General features: G+C 37.3%; 3 protein-coding genes across 3 annotated transcripts; 1 reads left to right on the forward strand and 2 right to left on the reverse strand.

The window, feature by feature from the left end:
* Window positions 1-933, forward strand: LOC122914152 (olfactory receptor 51L1-like). Its single transcript, XM_044260784.1, has one exon. The coding sequence runs from the start codon at window positions 1-3 to the stop codon at window positions 931-933; it is 933 nt and encodes a 310-aa protein (XP_044116719.1).
* A 4,767-nt stretch (window positions 934-5,700) lies between these two features.
* Window positions 5,701-6,660, reverse strand: LOC122914153 (olfactory receptor 51L1-like). The gene has a single exon (XM_044260785.1). The coding sequence runs from the start codon at window positions 6,658-6,660 to the stop codon at window positions 5,701-5,703; it is 960 nt and encodes a 319-aa protein (XP_044116720.1).
* Window positions 6,661-17,514: 10,854 nt separating this feature from the next.
* LOC122913522 (olfactory receptor 51G1-like) lies at window positions 17,515-18,495 on the reverse strand. The gene has a single exon (XM_044260219.1). The coding sequence runs from the start codon at window positions 18,493-18,495 to the stop codon at window positions 17,515-17,517; it is 981 nt and encodes a 326-aa protein (XP_044116154.1).
* Between the last annotated feature and the right edge of the window lie 1,792 nt (window positions 18,496-20,287).

Below are 20,287 nucleotides of genomic sequence, written 5' to 3' on the forward strand. Positions count from 1 at the left end.
ATGGTCTTTTTCAATGGTAGTACGTACAGACCCTTTCTGCTGAGTGGTTTCCCTGGTCTGGAAGACTCACATCCAGTGATTTCCATCTTGTTTTGTGCCCTCTACCTGATTGCCCTAATGGGGAACATCACCATCTTGGTGGTTATTCGGGTAGAACAGTCACTTCATGCACCCATGCACCTTTTTCTCTCCATGTTGGCTGCTACAGACCTGGGACTCTGTGCTGCTACCCTGCCCACACTACTCAAGCTTTTCTGGCTTAATGTTCGTGAAATAGACTTTGATGCCTGCCTCATCCAGATGTTCTTCATTCATGTGTTTTCCCTAATGGAGTCAGGCATCCTCCTCACCATGGCTTTTGACCGCTATGTGGCCATCTCCAACCCACTGAGGTACACTACTATTTTGACTGATTCCACCATCGCTAAGATAGGTGTAGGGCTTCTGCTACGGGCTGTGGTTGTCATCTTTCCAGGACCCTTTCTCATTAAGCGACTCAGGTTTTGTAAGGCTAATGTGCTCTCCCACTCCTACTGCCTGCATCCAGATATCATTAAACTCTCCTGTTCTGACCACCGAATAAATAGCATCTATGGCCTCATCATCATTCTCATCACCTTTGGAGTAGATTCTGTACTCATTCTCCTCTCTTATGTGAAGATTCTGATCACTGTGCTAAGCATTGCTTCCCAGGAAGAACAATTCAAGGCCCTTAACACTTGTGTCTCCCACATTTGTGCTGTGCTGCTGGTCTATGTCCCTATGCTGGGGGTATCCATTATCCATCGCTTTGGAAAACATGTTCCACCGCTGGTGCACATTATTATGGGTTATGTATACCTGCTGATTCCTCCTGTTCTCAACCCTATTGTATACTGTGTTAAAACCCAGGAGATACGCACCCGTATTCTGGGTAATTTCTTAAGATTATAGCAGAGAGTGCTTTAGGGTCACTTATATATTTCTAGAATAATCCTTATGAAATCAGCTTCTAACTTGAGCAAAGGAAACATATATCTTGGATAAATATTCATATGTTCACAATCTCCATGGACATATTTATCTTTCAGTCTTCTGGAAGTTTTTTAAGGTACTAACAGTATCTTTTGGCTTTTCCTTTCCCTCAAGTAACTCAGTGCAGATAGATGAAAAATAATCATATAAATAAAAGGTGAGTTCTCAGTCATCTATGTTGTCAGAGAGCCCCAATATCCATGGAAACGAGCAGATTAGTTGGAAGATGTAGAGTGCAAATCATAAGGCATCCAGTAGAGGCCATGTTTTCATCTGACCCCTTGCATTCTGCAATGTAACTTCTGATGATATCTTCCATGAATGTCTCTTCCATGACTTTTTCCAAGATACCTTTGAAATTATATAAATTTCTCAGCTTTCACTTGTGAAAGTTTTATATTTAGATATTACTTTACAATGTATTATCCTACTTTACCATGCACTGACTCAACCACTTTGACATCTAATGATAGGCACACATATAAAGCCTAGAAATCTAGGCCAGAAGTTAAAGAACAGACTGAAAATCTGAAATGAATTTTTGTCATTGCATGCTAGGCACTACCTCTTATCTCATATTTTTATTTGCTAATTAGCATTCTCCTGATTCATGAAATTATGTAACTAAACTTAAGTAAAAATAGGCTATTGACTCAGTATCAATTGGGGAATGTGCTGCTGAGAAGTTTTTTACAGGGAAGATACATTTATTTGAACAGTACTCACTTTAAATAGTTTTTACCTTCAAAGAGTAAAAACATTAAACCTTAAACCTTGCTGTTAAAATAACGGCAAGAACGAGAAATAACTCCCTCAAGTGAGTTGCATTTGCAGCCTATTCTGGCAAGAATAAGGAGATCCTCATGAACCAGTACTATAACTTCCCAAAGGCTACAGGGGCTTATATATTGCTCATCTCATGAGAAATGCTGATACCTTAATGAGAAATTGCTGATTTCTATAACTTTCCTGTATTTACTGAGGAAAAAAACCAACAAATAGGTTTCTACAACATTATACTTACAAAGATTTCTGGATATGACAGGAAATTCATGGTAATTTTAAATGGTTGTAAGGTAAAGTAAGGTCTTGTAAATTTAACTCATTGTCCCACGTGCGCCTGTAAACAATCTACTGCCAACCCCATACATTCTGTCTAGACACTCTGGAAAGCCAATGGAGATTTTCTGCCATGGTTATTTTTATTTGTCATTTGTCATTTTCATCTTTTTTATCATTCCAGATAAAAATTTTTTGAACTCAATGTCCTTATCTTACCCTGGAAACGTTTTTCTTTTTCTTTCTTATCTTTTTTTTTTTTTTTTTTTTTACTGTAGAATATGTATCTCTTTCATTAACATGTATCTTTCACTGAGTATCCATACCAATAAGAATCCCAGCATTAATGTGATTTACAAAATATATATTAAAAGAATCAAGAAATAAATATACAGTCCCAAATTATTTGTGACATAATCCACAAATTAGACAAAAAAATCAATGTCATATCTAAACAAGGAATAAATTACATAATCTTAAGGACCATAGGGAAAAGCAGTTGCATTGTTGATTTATCTCTTGGAACTACAGGATATTTGTGATTAGACATGACTCTGTGAGATCAACAGCAAAGGTGAGGCTGAGACCTATATTTGGCACATAGGAACATTCTAAATGAATATCATATTGTTGAACCCTGCCTGGAATGTTTCTTGGTGGAAAATGCAGCATAGTTTTATATTATCCAGTGTTTTCTGACTGATAATAATTTCTCAAATTTGGTGGATGAGATATTCATGGGTTTCAATAGAAGGATTTCTTGATAACTTCAGATTGATGAATTAAAATAGGTAACTTACTAGGGTTCCTGAGTGTCTCAGTGAGTTAAGGATGGGACTCTTGGTTATGGCTTAAGTCATAATCTCAGGGTTATAAGATCCAGTCTTGCCTCCACTCCATGCTTAGCATGGAGTCTGCTTGAAATTCTCTCCCTTCCCTCTGTCCCATACCCCCTCATACACATATTCTCTCACTCTCAAATAAATATATAAAAAAGAATAAATAAAGTCTTTAAAACATAAAATTAATAAAATGGGTGATTTATTAAAACACTTTGAATTAAGAGGGTATGTGACTTCAGATTCAAGGAGTACCTAAAGGTACAAATATAATTAACCTGAAAATAAAAATATATATGAAGATAAACTGCACTGTTTTATATCTATAACCACTGAAAAGCATCATAATTATTTGTCTTCATGAAAGGAATAATCTCATCTTACTTGTATTCTCTAACCACTGCAATAAATTGTCACTTGTCTGATTCATCAACATTTAATGAGTCAATTGTTGTTTTTCCCTCAAGTAAACTTATAAAGTAGACTCCTCTTAATTAATAATGTGTATATATCTTTGGTCTGTTCATGTATAATTGCCACTAAAAATCATGGCTAGTAATGACAGTTTTATATACTCTGTTCCTAATTAAGGTGGTTTATCCATACACATGAACAATTATCACTTGACCATTGGAAGCTGTGTCTTGGGATTGGGATCATATATAGTAACAGAAATGATCAAAGGAAAGAACATTATTGGAGTTTCCCATAAACTTTAATTGAAACATGAAAAAAATGTTTAACATTATTAGCCATCAGGGAAATGCAAAACAAAACCACATTGAAATACCACTTTATACCAGTTAGAATGGCAAAAATTGACAAGACAAGAAACAATAAATTTTGGAGAGGATGTGGAGAAAGGGGAATACTCTCACACTGTTGGTGGGAATACAAGTTGGTATAGCCACTTTGGAAAACAGTGTGGAGATTTCTTATAAAAAAAAAAAAAGAAAGAATAGAGCTACTCTGTGACCCAGCAATTATCCAAATGACCAATTATCCAAATATCCAGCAATTGCCCTACTGTATATTTACCCCAAAGATACAGATGTAGTGAAAAAAGGGCCACATGCACCCCAATGTTCATAGCAGCAATGTCCACAATAGTCAAAGCACGGAAGAAGCTGAGATGCCCTTCAACAGACAAATGGATAAAGAAGGTGTGGTCCATATATACAATGGAATATTATTCAAACATTAAAAAGGATAAATACCCAACTTTTGTACAGCATGGATGTAACTGGGAGGGTATTATGCTAAGTGAAACAAGTCAAGCAGAGAAAGACAATTATCATATGGTTTCACTTATTTGTGGAACATAAGGAATAGCATGGAGGACATTGGGAGAAAGAAGGAAAAAACGAAGGGGGATGGAATCAGAGGGGGAGAAGAACCATGAGAGACTATGGACTATGGGAAACAAACTGAGGGTTTCAGAGGGGAGAAGGTGGGAGAATGGGTTAACCAAGTGGTGGGTATTAAGGAGGACATGTATTGCTTGGAGCACTAGGTGTTATATGTAAACAATGAATCATGGAACCCTACATCAAAAACGATGTACTGTATGGTGACTAACATAACATAATAATAATTTAAAAAAGAAATTTAGGTAAACCAATAGCATCTCCTTCTCTTATTCTTCTCTATAAATTGCAAAAAGAAATTGGGAATCTGTGCTAAATCATTGTGGGAATAACAAATCGATTGCAGTGCCTGCTCAGGCGGGTCACTTGATAAGGGAAATTGATCTATGGAAATAAAAGTCTAAGGATTCCAAATAAAGCCAAAGATATTTATTCCACCATAAAAGACTAAGGAAATCCAGCACTAGGATACCTGTTTAAGTTTTTTTTTTTTAATTTTTTTATTTTTTAAATTTCTTTTCAGTGTTCCAGAATTCATCATTTATGCATCACACCCAGTGCTCCACGCAATATGTGTCCTTAGTAATACCCACCAGCAGGCTCATCCTACCTTGCACCCCACTCTCCTCCAAAACCCTCAGTTTGTTTCTCAGAGTCCACAGTCTCTCATGGTTCATCTCCCCCTCCAGTTTCTCTCAACTCCCTTCTCCTTGAGTTTTATCTTTCAAAAACTAATTATAAAAATTTCATTACCTGTCTTTGTTGCTGTACTCACTAGCCCTGGCCCTTTCTATTCCTAAGGAAACTAAATATAATATGATGACTAGCACAATATAAAAATTAATAAAAAAGAAACGAAATAACCTCAGAAAGGGCAGAATATGTGTATAAACTTCTAAAAGATGATGCTGATGCCCTATGAAGATTGATAACTTCTGCTTCAAGTCCTAATATGCTCTTATGTCAAGATAAGATTTTTCCCATTGTTAAGAAAGAAAGAAAAAGTAGATATACAAAGACACTGATAAAACAAGAAAGGTAATATTAAATTCTCTGACAACACAGAGTATCAGGAAACAAAGATACATGGGTTTAATATATTTCATGAAAATTAATAGATAAATGCTCATCTTGCAAGTGGTTGGGATTAAAAATTGAAGGGAATAGATGGAAATGATTTATAACACACTCTGTTCCAAAATATTCATATTTAAAGGGAATTTGTAAAGAACACATTAAGTCAAGCTGTATGGTCTAGTAGATAGGAACTGCCTCCTTTAGGACCTTCTCGTGATGCTCTGTTGCCTTTATTTCTGCTATTTACTCTTTTGTTGGCAACTATGATGCTAACATACCTATAATACAAAAATCAGTATGTGTTTAAGTCATTTTGTTGATGTCATTATTGTTTTGGGACATGTCTACATCACAGTAGAACTGACTTTTGTGGGGAAAAGTATATGGAGGACTCCTTGGCGGATCTGTTTGGTCTTCACACTATAGATGATTGGATTGAGCACAGGTGGCACCAGTAAGTAGACGTGAGCCATGAAGATATGGATGAGTGGGGAGGAGTGTTTGGCAAAACGATGGACGATAGAGAGCCCAATCATAGGCACATAAAGGATGAGTACAGCACAGATGTGGGATGCACATGTGTTGAGAGCCTTAAGCCTCCCCTCACGTGATGCAATTCTTAATATTGACTGAAGAATGTACATATAAGACACAAAAATACCCAGAGAGTCCATGCCCCACAGCACAGTGATCAAAACCAATCCATATATAACATTAAACTTGGTGTCAGCACAGGCAAGGCGAATCATGTCCTGGTGTAGACAATAGGAATGAGAAAGGGTGTGGGAGTGGCAGAAAGGAAAGAAGGCCAACCGGGCCAGAAGTGGAATCATGGCAAAGGCACTCCTAAGCAGAGCTGCAATTCCAATTTTAGCAATAAGTCTTGGTGTGAGAATGGTAGCATATCGTAGAGGGTGGCAGATAGCCACATAGCGGTCAAAGGCCATGGCCAAGAGCACAGATGATTCTGTGAAGGAGAAAGTGTGAATAAGAAACATTTGGACCACACAGATATTGAATTGGATTTCCCTGGAAATGGACCACAACACCCTGAAGAGTGATATCATTGTGGGCATGGACATGCCCATGTCAGTGAGGGAGAGCATGGCCAGGAAGTAGTACATGGGCTCGTGGAGCCTGGGGTCCGTCCGAACAATATGCAGGATGGTGCAGTTGCCCATTATTCCAACAAGGTAGAGGACACAGAATGGGATGGATATCCAGTGGTGAAATTCCTCATAGCCAGGGATACCTGTGAGATAGAATGTGGAGGACAGGGTATTACTGGAGTTTAAGGTTGCCATGGAGCTCGCTGTTAAATCACCACCCAGTTTCAGGATCCCACTCCAGTGGGGAGGGCAATGATGATATCAGCCTCTGAACCGGGAAAACAAAACAAAACAAGTGAAACTTCAGTGCTTTCTGTAAACACTCTTCCATTCATCTCCACATTTTTGCTCTGTCTTTTTTCATTGCACTGCTGGGCATGGCAAGTTAAGTAAAACATTTACTTTACTACCACTAGGACTTTTCTTCCTGCCTCTCAAATGAAGACCCATTAACATCCTGTCTAAATATGGACGATCTTCTTCTAAGGACACTTCTAAGGCACCAAACACAAATTAAATGTTTCTAGCTAACATCTTTAATTTATAATTTTCTTCCAGAATTTTCTTGGCAAGGGGTACCGATCTTAACATTTGCCTTTTTTTTTTTTAATGACTCCTTCAGTGATTTAAATATGATGCCTTATTCTGTCTAAACAACACAGCTTTTTCAATAAGTACTAGAACACCATGTGAGGTATCTTTACAGGATTCAAGCAAGTATGGGTCAGCAGTACTTAATAACATAAGCAGAGATCTTACTAACATATATCTTTCATTGTGTAATTAAAGCCACAGGCCTGGTGCTGGACTAGCATTGCTAGGAGCTAAATATAAGGTGAAATAGAGTTATTTAAAACAATTTTGAATTTAACAATTATAATAATGAAATATGAAATTTTATATGTAATGTTCTTACTGTAAGAAAATATATGATTTAAGCAAAACATAACTGTGTCTGACTCTGACTTTAAAAATTCAAAACCTTCTTTCTCTTAAGTTTCAGATCTGATCAGTCATTTAGAGACTGATACCTTTCACACACACACACACACACACACACACTCACACACACACACACAAAATAGGTACTATAAGGAAAGATAGAGTAGAAAACCATGCTTCAAAGCAAAAATAAGGGAAAATAGGATAACAAAAACTATAATGTTCAGAAAAAACCATCTAACCTTGATATTAAATCTTTCCTACTCAGAACAAAAGAGAAAATATATTTTCTCCCAAAAGATTCCAGTATTTCTTCTGTGGTCCAGAAAAACATCTCTGAGGTAAGGAAGGAAAACACCTCTCAAAATCTCACTTGCCCATCACTTGCCAAGAATTCCTGCTCACCAAAATGCTGTTTCGAGAATTTACAATCCAGGAGACAGGGTATTTCCCATTTCAAATGAATAAATTGGCCTTTTTCTGTTTTGTAAAGTCTTTGTTCCTTGGGAACTTAAAATATCTTTCAATCTTCTCTAGCTCCACTCAGATAAAACCTGAATTCAGCAGTTTTTACTGGAATGATTACTAATCATAATTTTCTAGGAAATGGAAGAACCACTATCAAGAAATCAAATAAGTAAATGCCAGAGATAAATTCGGTCTCTGACTACTCACATTACAATCGAACGTGTCACATATTGTAAGATCTGGTGCCTATGGTCTTCCCATATATTTCAATCTGTGTGGCTAATGACCACACCCAATTCTTGCTTCTCTTACCCTGGGATTGTCTCCCTCACCTTCCTTTCTGTCATTCTATACTTCCACTGGTTACCTTCAATGCCCAGATTTTCCAATATTAGTCCTTTTTAATGTTGATTATTTTCCAAATCTCATCCTTAATCCAAATGTAGAAATATGCCTTCTTTTTAACTTGCTGCTTAGTTAGTTCAGACCATTTCTCCAATTTTATTGTGGCTCTCTCCCTCTGCCACGAAGAGGTGAACTTGAAGTTTAATTTAAAACTGGAGGATACCTGAGCTGGAGGCCTGTCTGAAGCAGCTTTATCAACTCCATGACTTTCTTTTTTTTTTTTTTTTCCAATTTATTTATTTTCAGAAAAACAGTATTCATTATTTTTTCACCACACCCAGTGCTCCATGCAAGCCGTGCCCTCTATAATACCCACCACCTGGTACCTCAACCTCCCACCGCCCCCGCCACTTCAAACCCCTCAGACTGTTTTTCAGAGTCCATAGTCTCTCATGGTTCACCTCCCCTTCCAATTTACCCAAATTCCCTACTCCTCTCTAACGCCCCTTGTCCTCCATGCTATTTGTTATGCTCCACAAATAAGTGAAACCATATGATAATTGACTCTCTCCATGACTTTCTATTGAGGTTTTAGGAAACAACTGTCCACCATTCCCCTCATTCAGACTCTCCCTCTGCTTCCACAAACCTATCCACGTCGGGAATATTCTGGTTCCAAGGCTTCCTCACTTTTTAAGTGAGACAAATTGTTGATTTTCCCCTGTAGCAAAGTAGCCTCATCTGTGAACTGTAGATAAAAACTATTTGACAGGATTGTGCTTCAGAATAAAGGAGATCCTGTGGGTGAAATACTTAGCCTAGAGCCTTACATATAGTGAACATAAAATATTGGTGATAATGATGAAGACAACAATGACAACAATAATATTTCTTTGAAGTGTAATGGAAGGAAGTAAGAGATGAAGAGACTCTGGAGTATCCTTCCAGAGAGGAAACCCCTGAGTGGGCATCTCACAAAAGTGACCTAGGTCAGCTGAGTAAAGTGAAAGATACCAGATTCATCTCTGTGTCATCTAGTGAAAAATTCAGTATTGCCATAGATATAAACTGCTTCATGTTCTTTTACTCTACTCCCAAATTCTTCTGGTAATTTTGATAGCTTTACTTATATACTTTCATTCTATTCATTGCCAATTTGAGAAAAAAAAAGATACATTTCAGGATAAAATGGGAAGTCTCTTGAAGAAAAGCAATGAGATTTGGGACTACCATGAGCTTGGAATCTGAACAGCCATGTTAGTATTCTGAAGTTGCCACAACAAAAAATATGCACCATATTCCATGTATTCACTAGGATCTGCCTTGCCTATTATCCCACAACTCCTTGTATTTTGACACAGCTTCATTTTGACTGCCCAACTCCTACTACTTCTGATCCTGTAATGTAAACTTCATTCACATGGCCTTGTGATGTCTTCTACCATTCCTCTGAGGAGGAGGATGGTGTTTGAGGACTTGGTTTATAAACTCAAAGACTGAAAGGAGTTATAATTTGGGGTTTAGATTTGTGAGTCACAATTAATGTCATATCCAAAGCACTGATATTTGGGATTCTTGGAGTCTTTGAAGGTGATCTGATACAATCTCAATCACTCTGGAATCTCCATTCTGTCATGTCAGAAAAATAAATTGTCACCCTGTGTAAACATCATATCCTGCCCATGGACACAGAAACCACCTACCATAAAGGTCTAGGGGATCTCAGGCAGGTCTAATCTGAAAAGTCTGACTGAGGCTGGCCTGAATGCTATAAGAATGAGCATGAACAATGAAGGTATTTTGGTGAAAATTATGTCCTGTGATGAATTGAAAACCCCTTCCATTCAGAACAGTCTCCTGGTTCTCCTCCTCACACTCTGGGTTCCACCCTCCTCTCTTTTGTCTCTCAGGTCCCCCTCTGTGTTTTCCTCTTACCTCCTGCTTTCATTGTCACTAGTTTTCACATACCTGGCAGAATAGTACCTCTTGGCATTAGAGACCATTCTAATTCTCAGAGCCAGATCAGATAAGTCTTCCTCCAGTCCTTTGAGACAGGAAACCCCAGGATAAATGCAGCACAGTGTGTGTAACCCTGTCAGTGCTGCCAGTTCAGTGTGGTTTCTCCCCAGCACTCAGCCTGCAGCAGGGGATGACAGTTTGGGAATACAGGGGCAAGAATCCTATTGAGATTCTTTAACGCTTTCTGCCTCAATGTCTGGAACAAACGAGGTAGTGCAACACGAGATGAAATACTAGTTGGTATCCAGAATATGATGGGTCAGTAAAGGTGTTTGGTTACAATATAGCCAATGAGAGGACCTTGTTAAATACTGGAACTGGGGATGGACCTAGAGTGTGTACCATAAGAGCTGGAAGCGACATTAGTTTAGTACTATTATTATACACTGGATAAAAATGAGATTCTGTTATGTGATCTGCTTCCCTCAAAATCATACAACAGTCGGTATATGGAAATGTGTGTTCCTTTCACTCAATTTTGCTGTGAACCTAAAACCACTATAAAAAATAAAATCTTTATTTAAAACCACATATAAAACAATAAAACCAATATTATCACTTAGATCTGATTGCCTGGTATGGTATTTTCTTCACTGTGCCATTGAATTCTTCCTAATGACACAGATTAAAATGTTTAATATGTCTAAAGGAGAAGCTTTTACTTAACTTTTAAAACTCTCTCTTTGTCAACAATACTGACTTCTGAATCTCTATTTGGGATTGAGAAACAACAGGGTGGCATGTGCACTACTGAATAATCAGAGATCTATAATTAGGTGGATGTTGCAATTTTAATGTCAGCCCTGTTTGTTACAAAAACTACTTCTAAAAATGTGGTCTTCTATGAATTTCTCCAACTCTGGTGTTGATTTTGGCAATATTGGTGTAATCATAATGGCTAGCGTCTCCCAGCAAATAAAAATCTAGGACCATATTGATTCCCAGGGGTTTCTACCAGACATTTAAAGAAGAGTTAATACCTATTATCCTCATAGTGTTTCAAAATAGAAATGGAAGGAAAACTTCCAAACTCATTCTTGAATGCCAGCATTACCTTGATTCCAAAATCAAGGTCCAGTAAAAAGGAGAATTATAGGCCAAAATCCTAGATGAACATAGATACAAAAATTATAAAAAAGCAAAAACAAAAACAAAAACCTAGCAAATCAAATTCAAGAGTTCTTGAGAAAGTATTTGAGAATTTAAGAATTATTCACCATAATCTAGTTTGATTTATCACTGGCTAACGGGGTAGTTCAACATTAACACATAAAACATCATGATACACAACATTAATAAGAAAAAAGAGCCATATGATCCTGTCAGTAGATGAGGAAGAAGCATTCAACAAAATACAGCATCCTTTCTTGATATGTAGAATGAAATTCGACCATTCTCTTACACCATACACAAAGATTAACTCAAAATGGATAAAAGACCTCAATGTGAGACAGGAATGCATCAGAATCCTAGAGGAGAACATAGGCAGTAACTTCTTAGATATCAGCCACAGCAGCTTCTTTCAAGATATGTCTCCAAAGGCAAAGGAAACAAAAGTGAAGATGAACTTTTGGGACTTCATCAAGATCAAAATCTTCTGCACAGCAAAGGAAACAGTCAACAAAACAAAGAGGCAACCCACGGAATGGGAGAAGATATTTGCAAATGACAGTACAGACAAAAGGTTGATATCCAGGATCTATAAAGAACTCCTGAAACTCAACACACACAAAACAGACAATCATATCAAAAAATGGGCAGAAGATATGAACAGACACTTCTCCAATGAAGACATACAAATACCTAACAGACACATAAAAAAAAAAAAATGTTCATCTTCACTAGCCATCAGGGAGATTCAAATTAAAACCACATTGAGATATCACCTTACACGAGTTAGAATGGTCAAAATTAGCAAGACAGGAAACAACATGTGTTGGAGAGGATGTGGAGAAAGGGGAACCCTCTCACACTGTTGGTGGGAATGCAAAGTTGGTGCAGCCACTTTGGAGAACAGTGTGGAGATTCCTCAAGAAATTAAAAATAGAACTTCCCTATGACCCTGCAATTGCACTCCTGGGTATTTACCCCAAAGATACAGATGGAGTGAAGAGAAGGGCCATCTGTACCCCAATGTTTATAGCAGCAATGGCCATGGTCGCCAAACTGTGGAAAGAACCAAGATGCCCTTCAATGGACGAATGGATAAGGAAGGTGTGGTCCATATATACTATGGAGTATTATGCCTCTATCAGAAAGGATGAATGCCCAACTTTTGTAGCAACATGGACAGGACTGGAAGAGATTATGCTGAGTGAAATAAGTCAAGCAGAGAGAGTCAATTATTATATGGTTTCACTTATTTGTGGAGCATAACAAATAGCATGGAGGACAAGGGGAGATGGAGAGGAGAAGGGAGTTGAGTGAAATTGGAAGGGGAGGTGAACAATGAGAGACTATGGACTCTGAAAAACTATCTGAAGGTTTTGAAGGGGCGGGGGGTCAGAGGTTGGGGGTACCAGGTGGTGGGTATTATAGAGGGCACGGATTGCATGGAGCACTGGGTGTGGTGCAAAAACAATGAATACTGTTATGCTGAATAGAAATAATTTAAAAAAAATCAACAAAGTCGGGATGGATGGAACATACCTGAACATCATGCCATTTTGAAGGACCCACAACTAGTATTATCCTCAATGAGGAAAAACTGAGAGCCTTTCCCCTATTGTCAGGAACAAGACAAGGATTTCCACTCTCACAATTACCATTTAACATAGTATTGGAAATCCTAGGCTCAGAAATTAGAAAACAAAAGGAAATGAAATGCATCTAAATTGGGAAAGAAGCATCAAACTTTCACTATTTGCAGACAACATGCTATTCTATGTAGAAAACCTGAAAGCTCTACCAAAAAAATTCTAGAACTTCTCCCAGAATTTAGCAACATTGTAGGATATAAAATCAACGTGCAGAAATACCTATACAACAATTACTAAGCAACAGGAAAAGAAATCGATTCCATTTGCAATGCACCAAAAACAGTAAGATACCTACAAATAAACCTTACTAAAGAGGCAAAAGATCTGTACTCTGAAGACCGTAGAACACTTATGAAAGTAAATGAAGAGGCACAAATAAGTAGAAAAACATTCCATGCTCATAGAGTGGAAGAAAAAATATTGCCAAAATGTCTATGCTGCCCAAAGTAATCTACACATTCAGTGTAGTCTCTATCAAAACCACACCAGCATTTTTCACAGAGCTGGAATAAACAATCCTAAAATTTGTGTGGAATGCCAAAAGACCCCAAATACCCAAAGCATTTCTGAAAGAAGAAAACAAAAATAGAGGCATCATGATTCCAGATTTCAAGCTATGTCACAAAGCTGTAATCATCAAGACAGCATAATAATGGCACAAAAACAGACACTTGGATCAATGGAACATAATTGAGAACGCAGAATGGCCCCACAACTATAGAGTCAACTAATATTTGACAAAGCAAGAAAGAATGTCCAATGGAAAAAAGACAGTCTTTTCATCAAATGGAGTTGGGAAACTAGGCAGCAACTGCAGAGGAATGAAACTGGACCACTTTCTTACACCATATACAAAAATAAATTCAAAATGGATGAAAGGCATGAATAGATAGTTTTCTAAAGAAGACATCCAGGTGGCTTACCAACACGTGAAAAAATGCTTGACATCACTCATCATCAGGTAAATACAAATCAAAAGCACTATGAGGTACCACCTTACAACTGTCAGAATAGCTAAAATTTAAAAATATAAGAAACAACAGGTATTGGTGAGGATACAGAGAAAAAGGAACGCTCTTGCACTGCTGGTAGGAATGCAAACCAGTGCAGCCACTCTGGAGAAGAGTTTGGAGGTTCCTCAAAAATTAAAAATAGCACAATCCTACTATCCAGGAATTGCTCTAGTAAGCATTTACCCCAAGGATACAATATAGTGCTATATATACCCAGATGTTTGCAGCAGCATTATCAACAACAGCCATCTATGGAGAAAGCCCAAATGTCCATCAACTGATGAACGGATAATGAAGATGTGGTATATGTGCGTGTGTGTGTGTGTGTGTGTGTGTGTGTGTATGATATATAATATATATATTGGAATATTATTCAGTCATTAAAAAGAATGAAATCTTGCCATTTGCAACAACATGGATGGAGGTAGTGTATTATGCTAAGTGAAATAAGTCAGTCAGAGAAAGACAAATACCATATGATCTCACTCATGTGGAATTTAGGAAAGAAAATAGATAACATATGGAAGGGGGAAAGAAAAAAAAGGAGAGAAGGAAACAAGACATAATAGACTCCTAATGATAGTGAACAAACTGGGTTGATAGATGGAGGTGGGTAGGAGGATGAGCTAATTAGGTGATGGGTATTAAGGAGGGCATTTGTTGTGAGGAGCACTGAGTATTATATGTAAGTGATGAATCCCCGAATTCTACTCCTGAAACCAGTATTGCACTGTATGTTAACTAAGTGAAATTTAAGAGAAAGAAAGAAAAAAAAAAGAGAAAGAAAGAAAGAACAAACAAAAGAAGGAAAAAAAGAAAGAAAATTGAAAACAAACAAACAAACAAACAAACAAAAACACCTGACAACTTTATCATGTGTTCACTGAACTCAGGTGTTTTCTATTGCACATATGTCACAGTGACTCAGTAATCTTCAGTTACTGCTGCATTTAATACTTTCAATTGAGAAATGGCTTTTTCAGAAACTGATGCCCTCAGTATAAGTAATAGTCTTCCTACAGAAAAAGTACTCAATTACTAAAGAAATTTATCATGCACTGGTAGACTATGAAAATGTGAGATTATTTATACTGTAACAATAGGAAAACGCTCACAGTTCCATCTTCAAACGTATTGAGGAATTGCCAGACAAATGATCTGAACTTACTGCCTTTACTGGCACTGAATGCTTCATAATTCTCCTTACACTTTAGTTTCTTTATCTTAAATCACTTTGGTATCATGTAAGTTTGATATAATCAAGGATTCCCAAATTAAAGTGTTTTCATTAGTCATTGCATCCATACTCTTTTTCTGTATGGTCTATATATATTCCTCAGATATACAGTGGAAAAAATAAGAAAATAATTTTGTTTTCCACTGCCAACATTTTTGACAACCTTAAGTCATAAGTTCAATTTTGAATGATTCACTATGATGAGGAAAATGTGATGGGCAAATATTCACATTTAGAGCTATGGGTAGAGTACTATCTAGGTCACAAGCCTAAGAGTGGATATAAAAATGAAAGGCAAAATGGTTTCTGTGACAAGGGCATACTCATTCTATTTCCCAAATCTACTCTGCTTTCTGTCCTGACCATAATGAATTGCATGAATAGCTCCTTTCAATCTCTGGCTTCTGGTTTGACTTAGTCAGTGATGGAAGCTGAAAACAGGAATACAGAAGAACATGCAGTTGAGGTGTTAACTCTTATGGAAGCCCACCAACCCCTCACAATGGTTGCCTCTTTCTTTTTTTTTTTTTTTCCCAATTTATTTATTTTCAGAAAAACAGTATTCATTATTTTTTCACCACACCCAGTGCTCCATGCAAGCCGTGCCCTCTATAATACCCACCACCTGGTACCCCAACCTCCCACCCCCCCGCCACTTCAAACCCCTCAGATTGTTTTTCAGAGTCCATAGTCTCTCATGGTTCATCTCCCCTTCCAATTTACCCAAAAGCACATACCCTCCCCTTTCTACAGAAAGAGGGAATGGATGTCAAGTGTCCTTCTCCACATGATGCCTTTTCTAAATTTGGGTAAATTCTTTTTCCTTTGCCTCAATGGGACTAGTGATAGTAACAAACTTCTCATCCAGAATACTATAAATACAAATATAGATATAGATATAGTTATGAATATAAACCTTCCTCATTTTCCTAAATCTTGCCAACATATTTTCAATGAATCCTGACCCTTTTATCAAATTCTTGAAATTATCTAGTTTGAGTGTGGCATCTGTTTCCTAACAAATTCTTAATTAATCTGAAAGAGAAATGTCTATTTCACATGCATGTATACATCTCTATCCCTTACCATCTCTGCGTGGATCACCAGGACTATCACTATCTGGATTTTATTAAGTGTTGAATTTTTAATATGTCATTTTTCTTCATTGTTTTCTTATAAGAAATCTGAAGTCCATTTTTTGATTAATCAGTCGTAATTCTTTTTTCAAAATTGGGGGTTACCTCAGAGAAGTGTAAGAAAGAAAACTTCAGATCAATCACTGCATATTTCATTTTCCTAAATACATCAGTTACAAAAGTGGGCACTGAGAAATGATTGGACACACAGAAGACAGCAGATGCAAGAAAATACCAGCATTCAGAGTTTCATTATCTTTAAGGTACTAGAGTGAAAAATAATTAGTTTAGATTCTGTTTGAATGCTCTTTCATTACTTCAGATGCATTTCCATTGTCCCATTAGAGTGTACTCTTTAAGCTTCAATTTGGAAATTTGTTTCCTCTTCTTTCCTAGGGAATTAGATAAGACAGCAAGAGTCTTGGGAAGTTTTTGGCATCTCTCTTACTCTATTTTGCTTAAAGTTCTGAAGACATTTTTCCTCATATGAGTGTACACTGACCAGGAGGGTTTTATATATTTATACTCAGCATGAGTATACAGCCCTGTGAATGTGAAGCATTGATTGGTCTTGTGAAAACTAACCCGATGAATTCATTGCCCAAGTTTTTTTCCGACATTCATTCCAACAGAAGTAAAGCAGACAAAGAATTACAATATTATTATTTATTCTGTATCTAAACTGAAACATCAATTTTATTATGATTTGGCTCAAAATCTGAAGAATGAGGTCTACTTTGTTTCATTTGAAAGAAAATGTTCCTAGTTACCAGTGCCCAGTTTACTACATATTACCTCTGTTACCTTTGCAATATTAGATTCTGTAAGTCTTAGTTTTAACATGGGAGATTGGGCTTCTCTCCAAACCTGAACAAAAAAATATCTCCACAAATGTTTTGGTTGAAATGAATTTCCTCTTACTAAACTGACTCAGGATTTTGAGATGCTTTAAAGCTGGGAAGTAATGAAAGACACAATTAAAATATTTTTCTTATAGAGATATGTAGAATTTATTAACTATCATGCACTTACTATATACCAAATATGTTCAAAAAATTCTAAGCTGGTTTTCTTCAGAATGAAGGTTATGGATACAATGGTCAGAATAATAGAGGACCTTATTATCCCTTCTAATTGTGAGCAAGTCCAACCCTTTTGGGCGCTAATATCCTTAGGAAGCCTTGGCGAATCTGCTTTGTCTTGATGCTATAAATGACTGGATTAAGTACTGGTGGAACTAACAGGTAAATATTGGCCATGGTTATGTGGACAATGGGAGAGGAGTGTTTTGCAAAGCGATGCACTAAGGATAGCCCTATCATGGGCACATACAGAATGAGCACAGCACAAATGTGGGAAGCACACGTATTGAGGGCTTTGAGCTTCCCTCTCTGGGATGCAATGCCTAGCACAGAATGGAGGATGAAAGCATAAGATAACAAGATCCCTAGAGAATCTACACCCCAATAAAATGCAACAACAAACAAGCCATATAAAATGTTGAAAGAGATGTCAGCACAGGCCAACTGGATGACTTCTTGATGTAAGCAGAAAGAGTGGGAGAGAACATGGGAGTGACAGAAGGGAAATGTGGGAATACGAACAAGAATAACAGGAAGGACAATGGAGCATCTGATTATAATGAAGACCCCTATATAGATAATGCGTTGTGGAGTGAGTTTGCTGCAGTACCTCAAAGGATCACAAATGGCAACATACCGGTCAAAAGCCATGGCTAGAAGCACAGCTGACTCCATCAGAGAAAATGTATGAATAAAATACATCTGTGCCACACAAGCATTCACCTCAATCTCCCTAGCATCAAACCATAAGATTTTTAATACTGTGGGCAAGGTGGAGAATGACATGCCCATGTCAGTGACGGACAGCATGGCCAGGAAATAGTACATGGGCTCGTGGAGACTCTTATCTGTGTGGATGATGTGAAGGATTGTACAGTTGCCCACTATCCCAATCAGGTAGCACACACAAAAAGGGATGGAAATAAAGTGATTAACATTCTCATAGCCAGGAATCCCAGTGAGGTAGAATGAAACAAACTGTTCAGTACTGGAGTTAGAACCTGTTAAAAGGGTGTCCCAAGTAGCCATTTTCCTACCATAAGAATGTGGTTTCCTAGAAGGAAGAAAAACACAACATTAAGAAGATAGCAAGTTACGTTTCTGCATTAGGTTTTTTTTTCCTCTTATTCTTTGTAGAGGCAGTATCTGTACAGTTTGTAAAATGATTTTTTAAATTATCCAAAGACACCATCATCTTTTAATATATTACTTTTTAATCCTTTACATGGTTTATGGTTATGTAGTTTTCTGTCAAACTTTTATTCCATTGATTCTGGATTTTGAGTTATTCACAGGATACTTTTCCCTCCCCTAAATTTGTAATATATTCTACTGATATTTTATAAGTTGGTTTGTTTTTATCTACTTTTAGAGTCATCATTTACCTGTCATTCATTTTGTGTATGATGTTAAGCAAGGATATTTGCCAAGACCTCTCCATGTTAAGCATTCATTTTCCTCTGACAAGGAAACTGGATGGAAATAATTTAGAAAGAATGTCAGAAAAAGCATAGGCAATAAATGTATAGAGAGTTAGCTATCTCTGATAGAAAATAGTCCATAAATCAAATCATATTATGAGATATAAATGGATACTTCAAAAACATTGTATATGCAGCAATGTGATTACCAATTAGAGAGTGAAATAAATGAGTCCTCAAACTGGTTTAAATGGGAACCAGAACCCCATCCAAGAGTAAATAGAACTTATCCTCACTTACTCAATCACAGGTATTTGGAGCTTGGTTTCCATTTCATATTGTCTACCAAGATTCATCTACATGTACTTAAACTGCAGCCAGGCCAGGATTTTACTTAATTGAATTGTTAACATTTTTTCCATTGATGCAATTGAATTGTGAACTACATCATCCTTGTTGATCCTGGAGCCACCTTTTTGGTGTCATTGGAACTTGCAGCTCCTTTTCTTTTTCTTTTTTTTTTTTTTAAAGGTTTTATTTATTTATTTGACAGACAGAGATCACAAGTAGGCAGAGAGGCAGGAGCGGGGGGTGGGGTGGGGAAGCAGGCTCCCTGCTGAGCAGAGAACCCGATGCAGGACTCGATCCTGGGAGCCTGAGATCATGACCTGAGCCGAAGGCAGCGGCTTAACCCACTGAGCCACCCAGGCGCCCCTGCAGCTCCTTTTCTAATGCTCCTGTCTACACATGACCTTGGGTCATCTCTGACAGAAGCAGGAAAAATACCACCCATCTCAGCCTAACTGTCACTATGGCCTTGGAATGAAGTTAGGACCCCTGACATCCTTAGACTGTGATCCAGTCTGGTGACAACCTCCTAATTTTCTTGTTTTTGCTTCTTTGTTCATTCAGTTTGAATGTATTTCAGTAACAAAGTTAATAAACCCTATCTCACAATAGAATATAGATGATTACATTAAATGATTTATGAATGTTCTTACCCCAGTTCTCATTCAATTTGAATTTTTACACTTTTTGAAAGATTTTACTTATTTGACAGAGAGAGAAATCACAAGTAGGCAGAGAGACAGGCAGAGAGAGAGGGGGGAAACAGACTCCCTGTTGAGCAGAGAGTCTGATGTGGGGCTCAGTCCCAGGACCCTGAGATCATGATCTGAGCTGAAGGCAGAGACTTGATCCACTGAGGTACTCAGGTGCCCCATATTTTTACATATTAATGATTATATTTGTACTGTAAAATATCTCCAATAATGTCAAAATAGAGGCTTGTTATAGATATGTAGACCGAAGCTTAGAGACTGAAGTGGTTTGCCTGAAGTCAAACAGGTACAATAATAGCTTTCATAAATATTGGTTTCATGGTTTTGTTCATGTAGATG

Source organism: Neovison vison, chromosome 7 (assembly GCF_020171115.1).
Source record: "Neovison vison isolate M4711 chromosome 7, ASM_NN_V1, whole genome shotgun sequence".
Classification (NCBI taxonomy): Eukaryota; Metazoa; Chordata; class Mammalia; order Carnivora; family Mustelidae; genus Neogale; species Neogale vison.